Source organism: Carlito syrichta, unplaced genomic scaffold (assembly GCF_000164805.1).
Source record: "Carlito syrichta isolate Samal-C Ts95f unplaced genomic scaffold, Tarsius_syrichta-2.0.1 Scaffold316039, whole genome shotgun sequence".
NCBI lineage: Eukaryota > Metazoa > Chordata > Mammalia > Primates > Tarsiidae > Carlito > Carlito syrichta.
Window position 1 is genome coordinate 284,429 of NW_007260135.1, and position 13,648 is coordinate 298,076.

Below are 13,648 nucleotides of genomic sequence, written 5' to 3' on the forward strand. Positions count from 1 at the left end.
GTTCCAAAGTAGATTTAGGTGTTAAAAAGCAATAGGTTATCTAAACCTTTCTCTGGGAGAAGAGTTAGGAAGAATTCACTTATTGACAAACATTAATGTCATTTCATACCAGCAATTTTATTTACACAGCAAGAACATACAAGTATTTTATAAATGTCAGTGATCATCTCTACGATCATCGGAACTTCACTCAGTTTGAGGGCCAACAAAGTTTCTTGTCTCTGTTTTCCGTTGTACAAAGTGTGTAGTTCTAGCAAGTACATTATCATAGTATGTCTTTCAATCTGATATTTTCAATTTGAAATCTGTTTGATGTGCTGGAGAAAGATGCATTGTAGTTTTGTTTTTTCCTTATAAATTCAGAAGAATGGTAGTCATCTGATTTACCATTTGAAAAAAAAGTAAATTATGAGTGGCTATAACTTCAAAATTAATGCTTAATGATGACAGAGTGATTTTTGAGTGTGCTAGCCAATGTTTGGTAGTGTGTATTCTCTGCCAAGATAGTACTGTCAACAGATTCAAAGTAGTACCATATCATATCCGACTGATTGGGGTTTTATGTTTGAGATCAGTTGGTGAGCCTGCTGTTTCTTAGTAAGTGGGTACTGTAAGCTAAAGGTAACATCACATTTTCCCTGCCAGTAGTCCTTCATAAATATCTGGTCGTAACCTGAAAAGAAATTTTAATATCTGTCATATATACTCTACTTAATGTGTTACCTGTTAACAGTGGAGCTATGTCTTAAGGATTTCTGCCCATATCTTAAAATTTATGTAGTTCATACCAAGAATCACCTGGGGAATCTTAATAAAAATAGTGTATGTTATAAACCTCACCCCGGTTGCAATTCGTCTATAAACCTGTAGGAGTGTGTGTATCCAAATGTTTTCTTGAAATAACAAAACTCCATCAGTATTTGTAGAGTATTCCAATGTACTCTTAGTGTGAAGCAACTAAAACAGAGAGTAGATTGGTTTAAGTCCCACCTCTAAGTGAATCTTGGAGCCTGGTGCAAGTGCCTCGTTTTAAAGATGTATCTTAATTACTACTACTACTATTTGCAAATTATGGGGAATTTAGGTCATCATTGGATCTTCTAAAACTAAAAGGGACTGGCCATTGTTACTGTGCAGTCTAGATGGTTGTTTTTAATGCAGAAATTATAATTCATGTTTTCAGGTTTAAGAAAGAATAGAAGCATGTTCTAATTTGTGATCCACTAGGGCCAATGGACCCAGAAGCGGAAGGGCTTAACTACACAGTATGCACACCACATCTATGTCAGTGCTACAGATCCTCTTGTGTATTCAGCTTTCTTTCTTTTTTTTTTTGAGTTGGAGTCTCACTGTCCGGGCGATACTTCTACTTCAGCCTTCCGAGTAGCTGGAATTACAGGCTTGTGCTACCACGCCCGGCTGATTTTTTATTTATTGTAGAGATGAGGTCTTGCAAGTGCCCAGGCGGTCTCAAACCCGCAGGCTCAAGCAATCCACTCACCTCAGCCTCCCAAAGCGTGGGATTACAGGCTGAGCCACCGAGCCTGGCTTCAGCTTTCTTAATAACACAGCAAAGACTACAGAGAAGCTCAAAAAAACTGTAAACTGAAGGACAGGTGAACTACAGGAACCATGTGAGGAATCTGCCAACCCACATCTTTCAAAGCCAAATCAGTTTAAATAGTACATGCATTATAGTCATATGAAATGGTGTCTTGGTGCTTTCTTCTTGTAGGACTATGGCAGCAGCTTTAATACTACTAACAAGATTACACAGGTCATCTTATCCACAGGCAAACTGCTTTGTACAACTAGAACATTAACAGTTCTTTTTAGGTTCAAATGAAACTGCCACAAGACAGACTTGATGTATTTTATATATACTAGGAAACTTTAGAAACAGCCATTTATTATTTGGATTAAATGTGTGATTTGTTCTGTAATACAGAGTACACTTTTCAGTTTATAGCCAGTCTTCACATGAGCAGATTCATACCATTGTAATACACAGGAGTCCATAAATAATAAAATTCTACTCAGGTAGGCAGTAACTAGCAAGTTGCAGATCAACAGAGTCTCAGTATTATATAGTTCTCTTCACCAAAGATGAGTCTCTCGGATTTCAGCAATAATTTGACTGGCTCCTTGTAATGCCTGCATTAAAGGAAATAAAAATTTTAAATACTTATTAAGTTATGAAATTAATCTGAATTATGTGGAATAATTTCTCCAATTTTTAGTAGATTTATACTAACCAATATCATTTCTGGAATTAGAATCTAACCAAGAAACAACTGAAAAAAACCTAACTTTTTTTTTTTTTTTGAGTTGGAGTCTCACTCCGTCACCCAGACTGGAGTGCAGTGGCTGCTCCCAGCCACCACAGCCTCACCTGCTGGGCTCTGGTGATCCTTCCGCCTCAGCCTTCCAAGTAGCTGGAACTACAGGCGCATGCTACCACACCCGGCTAATTTTTTTGATTTATTGGAGAGATGAGGTCTCGCCAAGTTACCCAGGTGGGTCTTGAACTCGCAGGCTCAGGCAATTCACTCACCTCGGCCTCCCAAGGCGCGGAATTATAGGCTGAGCCACCAAGCCTGGCTAAAAACCTAGCTATTATATAAAGACTATATATATCCAAGAATCAGAGTGCATTTTAAACTGTATAAGTATGTTTATATCTACTGCCCAGGCATAAAAATAGAAAAAAAAATCCACAGTACCTTTAGCATATCAGCTGCTTCTTTCCTACGCTGTGCCATGTCTTCAGATTCAGTAAGAAGATCATCCAATAAGGATGACTTATATAGTTGGCCTACTAACTCACTCTGAAGAGTGTCTTTCACGTGATTAACCAAAAAATGCATTACTGCCTTTGGCACGCTGCAAAACAAAACCAAATTATGAAATTTTGGCAAAATTCTTCTTTTAAATTTGTAGACTTACATGCTGACCTCATAAAACAAAGTTAAATAAGAACACTGTACTACTTTGGATATTTCCTTAATGGCATGATTACACTTCAGATTTTTTTGCTTAATCATAATCAAACGTTAAGAAAAGCCATTGTTCTTGATATTTTACCTTCTTTCATCTTATTTATCATTATAATTCCCTTATATCAAAACTCTGCAATGAACATTATCCAAAATAGCCAAAAACTGTATCTATGTAATCTACTATTATTTAACCGTAAAAACGAATAAGTAGTCATGTGTCACTTAACAACAGGGATATATATATTCTGAAGAATACACCATTAGGCTATTCCATTGTGGAGACATCTTGGAGTGTACTGCATAAACCTAGACGGTATAGCCAGCTATACTACACACCTAGGTTAGATAGTGTAGCCTATTGCTCCAAGGCTACAAACCTGTACAGCAAGTGACTTCTGAATACTGTAGGCAGTTATAAGAATGGCAAGTACTTGTGTATCTAAACACAGAAAAAGTGCAGTAAAATATATTGTTATAACCTTATGGGATTACCATCATATATGCAGGCTGTTGTTGACCAAAATGTCACTATGCAACACATGACTATTCACTGATTCATGCTGCAGTTTAGATGGATCTTAAAAACATCATAAATGAAAGAAGCCAGGCACAAAAGGCCACAGAAAATGTCCAGAATAGGCAAATCCATAGAGACCATAGTTTGGAGGGGAGGGAGGGCAAGCCATTGCTAATGGGTACAGAATTTCCTTATGGGAAATGTTATAGAACGAGATAATGGTGAGCACTGCACAGTTCTGTCATACAAGTACACTTAAAAGAGAGTGGACTTTGTAATATATTTTTGAGTTGGGGTCTCACTCTCACCCAGGCTGTAGTAGTACTGTGGCATAATCACAACTCACTGCAGCCTCCACCTCCTGGGCTCAGGTTTTGCCTCGCCTTCCAAGTAGCTAGGACAGGTACACACCATCATGTACCCGAGAAATGCATGTATATTCTAATTTTATAGAGGAGAGGTCTCTCTGTGCTTCCTTGGCCAGTCTCAAACTCCTGGTCTCGAGCTATCCTCCCACCTCTGCCTCCCGAAGTACTGAGATTACACAGGCATGAACCACTGCACTCAAACCTGAATTATGTCTTTAAGAATTATTATTTCTACTACAAGCTACAAGATAAAAATTCTACAAGCAAAAAAATGAATGATTTTACAAAATCATTTACTTCAATATGAAGTGTAATAGGCTACTTTTTTAAACCTTTTTATTCCTCTGTGCAATAAAATTTATGTTACCCACTAACAGATTACCACATAATGGATACAGAAAATTTTCTAACAGAGTTAGATCACTTTGCACAACTAAATTTGCATTCTCCCTGTTACTTCATGAAATGACATTACAGACAAAATGCAGGAGAAAGAACATTAGGACAGTGGATACATGAAAAAACATTTTGATAGAATGAAAACATATACATATATGCTAGTATGAAAGACATTTATTTTGATACTTTGGAACACCAAATAAAATAATTAAGAACGCAAGTCAGTGTTAATAGCCAAAATAATTAATGAAACTACTAAATTACGATAAACATTTTCTGACATAACTAAGAATATGGCAGCCAGACAGAACAAAAGAATATCTCTTATTTTTAAATAGCTTTTTCTAGCTGATACATCAGGTCCTAGTCATTCTATGTTAACAAATTATGTGCAACAATTACCCAGCGACTCAGAGAATCCACTTAATTGAGAATAAAAACTAATCTAAAATTTTAAGAATAGAGACTTCGCAGCAACTTAGATGGATTTAGAGTCTATAATATTCAATGATCTATCACAGGAACAACAGAGTACCACATGTTCTCACTAATAAGCAGACCCCCAAACAATTATCAAAATACTATAAGAAAGGGATTGGCAGTAGTGGGTTACTGCCGGAGTGGAGGTGGGAACACAACATCAATAAGCGTACCTGATCTCAAACCAGGCAAAGTGAAGACCAAAAGGAGGCCCAAACTTTACCTGTATGATGTCCACTTGTATACCTAATCCTGAATTATACCCCACATCTTTAAAATAAAATATAATAAAATTTTAAGAACACATGTATTTTCAAAACAGATCCTGGAGTCACCAGCAGTATTATGGTCTGTGATTTATATTAAGCAATACTAACCTGTCTTGAATATTCTTTCTGACAATGAGAAAATATGATTTGATGAGTCGTTCAATAACCTCACAATCTCGCTGTTCCCGAGCAGATAATTTTCGTGCAACAGGAACTGGCTAAATGCAAGTTAGACAGGGAAAATATTACTTTTGTGACATTTGAAATGGCAACATTTAACATTCAGAAGTGAAACACATTTTTGAGATAGTTCCTTTGTCTTTGGAAGTGTTTTCCTACTAATGTGGCCATCTTATCAGACCTAAACCCAATTCGCACAGCTTACCACATCCAGCAGATTCACAGCATGGCCTTTTTGTGGACTGGCTGGCATGATTGGAAGTGGTTTTGATTTTTCTTCAGCTAATAACTCTTCAGCTTTTGAAGTTTTCAGCATTCCTCTCCAGTTGCCTGTTGTTGGTTCTGGAACACCATCTCCAATCCCACCACCTCCAGATGCAACCTGGAGAAAACATGTTCCAAAACCTATACCAACCATACCATATCTGACCTTAACGAAACAAAGTTCATTTTCTTTGACAATAGTAAAAAACACACATCCAATACCCATCTGGACAGAAAATGGGGTCAGAAAGAGATAGCTTGTAGTATAACTGGTACCCTAGGCTATCTAAATAAGAGGTTGTGAGGTGTTTGCTAGACTTCAGCCAACTTAGGTTCTATTTAGTTCCTTTTTTCTTCTTGCCATTTGCTAACTTTTCAAAACTTTTCCTCTTCTCCTACCTCTTCAACACTAGAATTCAGAAAAAGTATAACCTGCCCTTAAAAACAAAATCACTCATTAAAATAACGTATAAGCAGTTTAATTTCTTCAGAGTAATCTTAAGAAGTAAACTTCAAAGTAATCACTGTTGAACTCTCTCCAGAGTTCTATGAACTTATGAGTTTATCTATTTCTCAATTTAGTTTACATTCCTAGTAGTCAACAAAAATGCCATAAGGTAAAAGTGAAATCTCTTTAATAAAAAGAGTATGACTATACTCCGTATTCTTAAGCTGACAGCCACTATAAATTGCCTTAACTGTGGAATGTCACATAAACACAACATAAATTTCCTCAATGTCTATACTTTTTTTTTTTTTGAGTCAGAGGCTTACTCTGTTGCCAAGGCTGAGTGCAGTGGCACACTCATAGCCACTGCTGCCTCTATCTGCTGGGCTCATGCAATCCTTCCACCTCAGCCTCCCAGGTAGCTGGAACTACAGGCGTGCACCACCATGCCCAGCTAATTTTTTGGTTTATTGTAGAGACAAGGTCTCGCCAAGTTTCCCAGGCTGGTCTCAAACCCGTGGGCTCAGGCAATCCCCTCGCCTGCACCTCCCAAAGTGCTGGGATTACAGGCATGAGCCACTGTGCCTGGCCATGTCTATACTCCTAAGAAAGGATCCGCTGAAAGAAATCTAGTGATATCACTAATCACAAGTGCTTTTACACCTTATTTTGTAGGATATCCGTTAGAGTCGTGACTTGTGAAAAACAAAGATGGCTGTTTGTGATCATGGGAAAAACAGATAACTCATCAGCATTTATGAGATTTTTTTTTAGGTGCTCTTTAAGATCTTACAATCTAAAAATGGATTATATAAATAGAAGAGCATTATGGCAATTGTTAGAAAAACGGCAGTTCTTCTATCATTCTGAATCGAAATACTTGCCAAAATCTGTCTTCAGTGTGTTGGTTAAGGTGTGCTACATCTAAATGTAGGCAGTATATTTAAACTTTACATTAATTTTAAAACAGTAGTTACATTTTTAAATGCTTGTTAACTATACATGAATGACATATCAAATGAAATCTTAAAGAGTGAGTACATTCAACGTGATGCCATGAATAAAATAAAACTTGTTCAGTGATTTAGGTGGTTTCCTAATATCTGAGTGCAGTGGGCTAAGAGACAATAAGACATTTATAAGGCTTTTTTTAAGGTTCAGAACCTTAAATCTGGTCAATAAGGAAGGAAAGGAGCTAAATGGCAGAAAATCTAGAAACAGGAATGAGTCTGAATATACATTACTTAATGTTCTCAAAAAAAGGTTATTAAGAGTTGACAGTCTCAAACTCTCACAGTTCCCCTATGTGTTTTAAATTTGCTTAAGCTTTTGAAACACATGTGAAGATATATATAGGGTGACAAGTACAAACTAATGGAAAGCATAAGAAAGAAGCATTAGAGGATTATCCATTAGTACTGAACAGATCTCAAAATCTTTAAAGAGGAAATGTCCAAAAGTACAATTTCCATCGCTGAAATCTTAATTCCCTACCAAAATACCAAATTCAAAACTATTCTTGAAGGTAACAGAAAACAGTGGGAAAGCCTATTAGAGTTACTTGTTAAACAATGTTAAAACTAGCATTCATGCCATTTTCCATGGGTTAGAAAAAAGGAACATTAAGAACATAATACAGACAACAAGAGATAGATGCCACTGTACAGACAGATTCTTCAATGGTTTTAAAGACAGTGTTTCAGTGAGAACCAAAGGTACCAACATTTCCATTCTGAGGAAGAGACTCACATTTTTAGTTTCTCTTCTGCTGTCCTGAATTAACTGTTAAGAGACATGTTAAAACATGCAATTTAACAAGCAAAATTTAAATACCAATGGCTTGCAATTCAAAGTGAAGGATAATTTCCTCTTTAAATTACTTATTTTTCTGTGTGCATCTTCTATATTGCAAGCAAAAGCATGTCAACAATATATAGTTACAAAATTTAAAAATTAAACTAAAATTATCTGACCTTAGCACAATATTCATATTAATATTCTTCTATTCATTGTACTGTTTCCAGAAGATTATGTTGCACTAGGCATGCAGGCTTAGAATAAGAATCAGAACAGACCTTGCCATCAGCCTCAGCAGAAGCAGCAGGGGAGGGCTCCTGGGAGGCAGGTGCCAAAGCACTTGGAACTTTAGAAGACTAAAGGCAAAAAATGCAGGGGAAAAAAAATCAAGGATGCCAAGAATGCATTCAGAAACATTCTATAAATGTGAATTTTTCCCTTTTGCTATGAGGTAGTAAAGTAACATGAAAAATAAAACCATAGGAGATAAAATTGTTTAGTCTGCCTTACTTCCTGTACCACTGTCACCTTTGTTAAATGGTGAATACGTAAGAAAAATCCAAATCCAAAAGCTTCACATTTGTTTTTGATGTTTGAAAAGATTCTTTTCTGGCAAAGAATTCCAGGTAACAGATTTTTATGTGCACGCTGCAATATTAAAACCATTATCGGTATTACTGATTATTAAAACCTCTGTTATGTGCATATTGTCTCTCCACTAAACCCTCTTATTACAATAAAGTCATTACTCATTTCAACTAATTTTACCAAGTTGATAAAGTTACTGACTGAACTTTAAAAGAAATAAGTCTTGATGCTTAAAAGCCACCTTTAATCATCTATTCCAGTGCATTCAAAATACAGTCATTTTAAATTACTCAAAGCCTATTTTAAACTTGCATACCTTTTACTCAAACAATTAAATGGTTCCAATGGAGTATTAAAGGAAGGGAAAGAAAAATTACTCCTAAAACTGAATAATATTCTGAGACTCACCAATCCATCTTTGGGTATTGGGAATATGCTTTAAAACATTATTTTTTTTTTTTACCTTGTCTCGGGATACAGCTGACGGCAGTTCTCTTGCTAACCTGTTTCTCCTTTGTTCCTATAAAACACACCCAAGGAAAACAAAAGTGACTATCAGAATACTGAGATATGTGCCTACTAAAAAAAAAAGTTCATCTGAATTGAAAGGTGTGGAATAACTTACAGATATATCCTCTCACTGTTGGGACTCATGACATAATTATCATATTTTAAAACAAATAAGAAATCATTTAACCCAATGCTTCTCAATCTTTTTTTTCTGCCCCAACACACCTGAGGGATACAATACAATGTCAGTATGGCTCCCGATACTGGTGATTCTCAAATGCGGGACAACAGACCAACTCTTCTCTCTTTTTTCCACTAAGTTAAGAAACATTAATTTAAACTGCCCCTGCATAAATGTGGAACAGAAGTCTTCAGCATGCCATTTGAATCTGGCACTTTCACTTGCATATTCTGTGTTAAAATCAGAGCTCCCAAACCCAAAACCATACTTTGAAGAAATACCTGTGGTTGAGGTTATCCTATAAAAATGATATGTTTTCTTTATCCTAAACTATCTCCAATATATAGCATTGACAACTGATAGTCCTTTCTGTAACCTGGCTATTTAACAGACTGATCAGCTGCCCACTATTCTAATTTGCTAATATTATCAAAGTAACTGGTACAAAGTTAAAGAAGCTTTTACATTCATCCTGAGCACCTGCTATATCCAAACATTATGACAGGTACAAGATTATGAAGATATAGAAAGGTGTAAATGTTGATGGTCTTCCCACAGGCAGCATCAAATACAGCAGAAAAGCATCTAAGTTAAATAAAGTTAAAACTGTTCCTAAGCAGAAAGTATTTCATGAATACTCTCAAACTTGCAAAAAGGTATATGTTGACAGTGCTTCATCATGATGATTTATATGTTAGAATTTTTTGTGAGAGAAACTTGACCCAATTCAATTTTCTCATGGGAGATTATCCAAATATATATATAAACATAGCAGATGATAAAAATATAGATGCTAACAACCTTTTAAAAGGCATGTAAAAATATACATCTTGAAGAGGGACACAAAGCAAAAGGCAAGGAATTTAGAGAACAGGAATCCTCACCCTATAATGGCCTTAGCTGGCCCTAAGCAGACCTGGCTTACTTGCTTTGTTAACTGGACAGATTACCAACTCTTTCTAAGCCGTGCTGTCTTAATCTGTTTAATATTATCTACCCTCATAGGATTGTGGTAAAGATTAAATAAGAATTTGGCACAGTCATTAAAACCAGAGAAATACTGATCTGAAATCTATCATATATGACCTTATCAGTATAACAAAACTGATCCAGACACAAGTTTTTCATCATGTTGGTTTTAATATTAAAAGAACTAAGGAAATGTCTATGTGCTAATTTTTAACATAATTTATCTAGTCTATTTCCTGAGTGTTCTAAAGTGCCTTATTCATATATTCATTTTGGAATTTTTTCTGATAATGGGAATCACCAGCTATATAACCAAAAAAATAGTTTCCTACTAAGAAGAAGGTGCTTGTTTCCTGTAACAGTACCCTGCAAAATAAGCAACAAAGGCATAGCTGTTATCATCTGAGGGCCTCTGGCTCCTCATTTGTTTTAACAAGAGCTGAAGCTGATAATACAGGCTCCCTTCCAACCCCTAAATTCCATATTTACAATTTTCTCTCTACTCACAAGCAGGAGGGGTAATTTGGAGATTCTAAGGTCTTACTGGATTAGAGAGTAGCAGAAAAACTTACTGTTATTGGATAAAAGTGACAGAGAAAAAAATAGCATCTGGATAAATTGCTGTATCCACCAGCTCTATGTGAGATCTTATGCAGTTTGTTAGATTATCATCAAACAGAAAGATTATGAAATGTAGTCACCCAGCAGTGGTGAAAACAGCACTCTGCTTTTTCCATATTTATGGCAAGTTGTTTAATTTTTGAATGTTTCCTTCACAGCTTTCAGAGCCAAAGGAAAACAATTTTAAGCACTCACTTTTTGACACACTTCCCCCTAAGTACACTACAAGTCACTGAAATAGAGCCAGGCAATCCTTCAATACTAAATCAGTGAATTCCCAGATTCTGTCTGAATTTCAGTTTTATAAGCAGAAAGTAAGAATAATGCCTCCAGGTGGCTTTAAGAACTCAAGAAAACAATGTGATGGCCCTCAGCATATTTTCCTGGCATGTAATAGGAAATAATACAGCTCATATCTATTATTTTTTTTTTTTTTTTGAGTTGGAGTCTCACTGTTGCCCAGACTGAAGTGCAGTGGCTGCTCCCCCGGCCACCGCAGCCTCGACCCGCTGGGCTCTGGTGATCCTTCCGCCTCAGCCTTCCAAGTAGCTAGAACTACAGGCACACGCTACCATGCCCAGCTAATTTTTTGATTTATTGTAGAGATGAGATCTCGCCAAGTTGCCCAGGCGGATCTCAAACCCGCAGGCTCAGGCAGTCCACTCACCTCAGCCTCCCAAAGGCGCGGGATTACAGGCTGAGTCACCGAACCCGGCTAGCTCATATCTATTTTATAGATATCCCATGCTAAGTAAGTTTTATACAATTGAGTCACAACAGATTTTTCTACCTGTGAAAAAAGTTTTCGTTGTGTTTACCTCTATATTATTGTTCATTAGCCCACAAGCATCAGCAAAATCTGGATGTTTTGTGTTGATGTATGCCAGTTCAATTGCCACTAAGTTATGGACCTAGAAAAAAATTAAGTTAGGCTATATACAAAAATATGTCAACCTAATTTTACTTTGAGAAATTTACATATAAAACTTACTAAACAGAATACCGAAAAAAGTACAGGAAACACATGCTTAAATAAATACTCAATAATTATACTCCAGCTGACAAAACTTAAGCCAAATAATAATTTGCTCCAGCTTTTAAATTATTTACATCCCAGCATCTAAAACTGCATTTCTAAGAGGGAAAAATGGCATTAAGGTCATTACAAATATTTTGTTGTTAGAAAAGTCACCTACCTGATGTAAATCTAAGTTCCAAGACTTTATGCAACTTTCTATTAAAACATCCAATCATCCACTATTCCATATCAAACTTTTAGTTCATTTCAACAATAAAAAAACAGTTCATAATCAGACTTAAGTTCAAAATGCTGACTTTATTTGGGTAAAGAATAGACTGAAAGACCTGAGATAATGACTGATTCAGCTTAATTATGAAGCACTAAGTTAAAATATTATACGTAGTTTAAAATCCTTACAGGATAATAACCAAAAATAAAAACAGAAATTAATTTTCTTTGCCTCTAAAGAATTTCTAAGTGCTACAGAGAGAAGTAAACTTAAACTTTTTGCCATGTTATCTGCACCGTACTGACAAATCTCAGGTCAAGAATTAGGTGAAAAAGATCTATTCAAATGAAGTTCCAATGATCTGTGATAACAGTGAGTAGAGTCTAAGAGAAGCTAACTTCAGTCTTAGACATTTGAATCTGGGGGTTATCCTTGCTAAGGAAACAATCAAGCAGCAGCACTTACATTCTGTACTTCTAAGGATGGTTTTGTACTCTTAATAAACCTCCACTGGGGCTCAACATCCTGAGCCAAGGACCCAAATGCACTTTTAGTGATCAGAAAGAAAACAATAAACAAAAAACCCAGCCAATAGAGGCATAAGGGCAATTTTAAATGCTTATCCCATATTTCTGCCAATTTCAGCATTTTTATTTTTGTGGATAGCAGCAACCCACAGAATAGTACCAAGCAACTATGATATTATATTAAGTTATCAACAAGCAAACTGTAGAAGTGGCCAGATTACCCAGCTGTACTTCATATTCAAAGTAAGAGCGTGCTATAAAGGTTCAGTTTACTGATGCTAAAGATAGAACTAATATTCCATTCAGATCAGTATTACCAGAGCAAAGCTATTCACAACCCTCAACAGTAACTCCATTCTCTTGAAAATCTGTGTCTGCAGGCTAACAGTGATTGAAATATGAAGAAAACGCACTTTATACCAGAATTATTGAAAAATTTCCTCTGAAGTAACACTGAAACTCACTTCTTATTTTCTAAACTCTAAAATATCCATAATGCTGTATAAAAAAGCAGCCAAGCAAAAATTTAAACTTTTACTAATAGTAATTACAATGATGATTTGTGACATAGTAGCTCACCATTTCATTTGTAACAGGCAACCTTTTACGAAGAAGACAAGTCACTACTTCAACTATGGCATCATGAAGTTTAGGAAACCGTAATAATTCCTATAAGTGACGGAGAAAAGAAAAATGTAGGAGTCATTTTTTGTCTTTTAAAGTCGAGATGGGGTCTTGTTACGTTGCCCAGACTGGACTTAAACCCTTGGGTTCAAGAAATCGCCCCACAAAGCTGGGATTATAGATACATGCCATGCCAGGCTAATAATCAATTTCTTTCACTAAATGATCACTGAAATACTGAATTCTATTTGGAAGTTAAATTTATTCATGAAAATCAAAACCACAATGAGATACCATATCACATCAGCCAGAATGGCTATTATTAAAAAGTCAGAAAACAACAGAAGTTGGCTAGACTGGGAGGTGGGGTGAGAAAGGGAACATTCATATACCACACTGGTGGGGATATAGTTCAGCCGCTGGGGAAGGCAGTTTGGAGATTTCCCAAAGAACTAAAAAATAGAATTACCAGCCGGGCTCGGTAGTTCAGCCTGTAATCCGTGCCTTGGGAGGCTGAGGTGAGTAGGATTGCCTGAGCCCACAGGTTTGAGACCCGCCTGGGCAACTTGGCGAGACCTCATCTCTACAATAAAATCAAAAATCAGCCAGGCGTGGTAGCGCGCGCCTGTAGTTCCAGCTACTTGGAAGGCTGAGGCG

The 13,648-nt window shown here is 36.3% G+C and overlaps 1 protein-coding gene across 1 annotated transcript in view; it reads right to left on the reverse strand.

Annotated features, from left to right (window-relative positions):
• Positions 1–1,864: 1,864 nt before the first annotated feature.
• DNM1L (dynamin 1 like) overlaps positions 1,865–13,648 on the reverse strand; it is a 33,287-nt gene continuing 21,503 nt past the window's right edge. The window contains exons 8-16 of the mRNA XM_021706844.1: positions 12,947–13,036; positions 11,409–11,501; positions 8,773–8,829; positions 8,000–8,077; positions 7,674–7,706; positions 5,418–5,594; positions 5,141–5,250; positions 2,724–2,883; positions 1,865–2,154 (exon numbers count right to left, since the gene is read on the reverse strand). Of these exons, the coding sequence (XP_021562519.1) occupies positions 2,098–2,154; positions 2,724–2,883; positions 5,141–5,250; positions 5,418–5,594; positions 7,674–7,706; positions 8,000–8,077; positions 8,773–8,829; positions 11,409–11,501; positions 12,947–13,036 (855 nt within the window). The 3' untranslated portion in view covers positions 1,865–2,097. The remainder of the gene's footprint in view (positions 2,155–2,723; positions 2,884–5,140; positions 5,251–5,417; positions 5,595–7,673; positions 7,707–7,999; positions 8,078–8,772; positions 8,830–11,408; positions 11,502–12,946; positions 13,037–13,648) is intronic.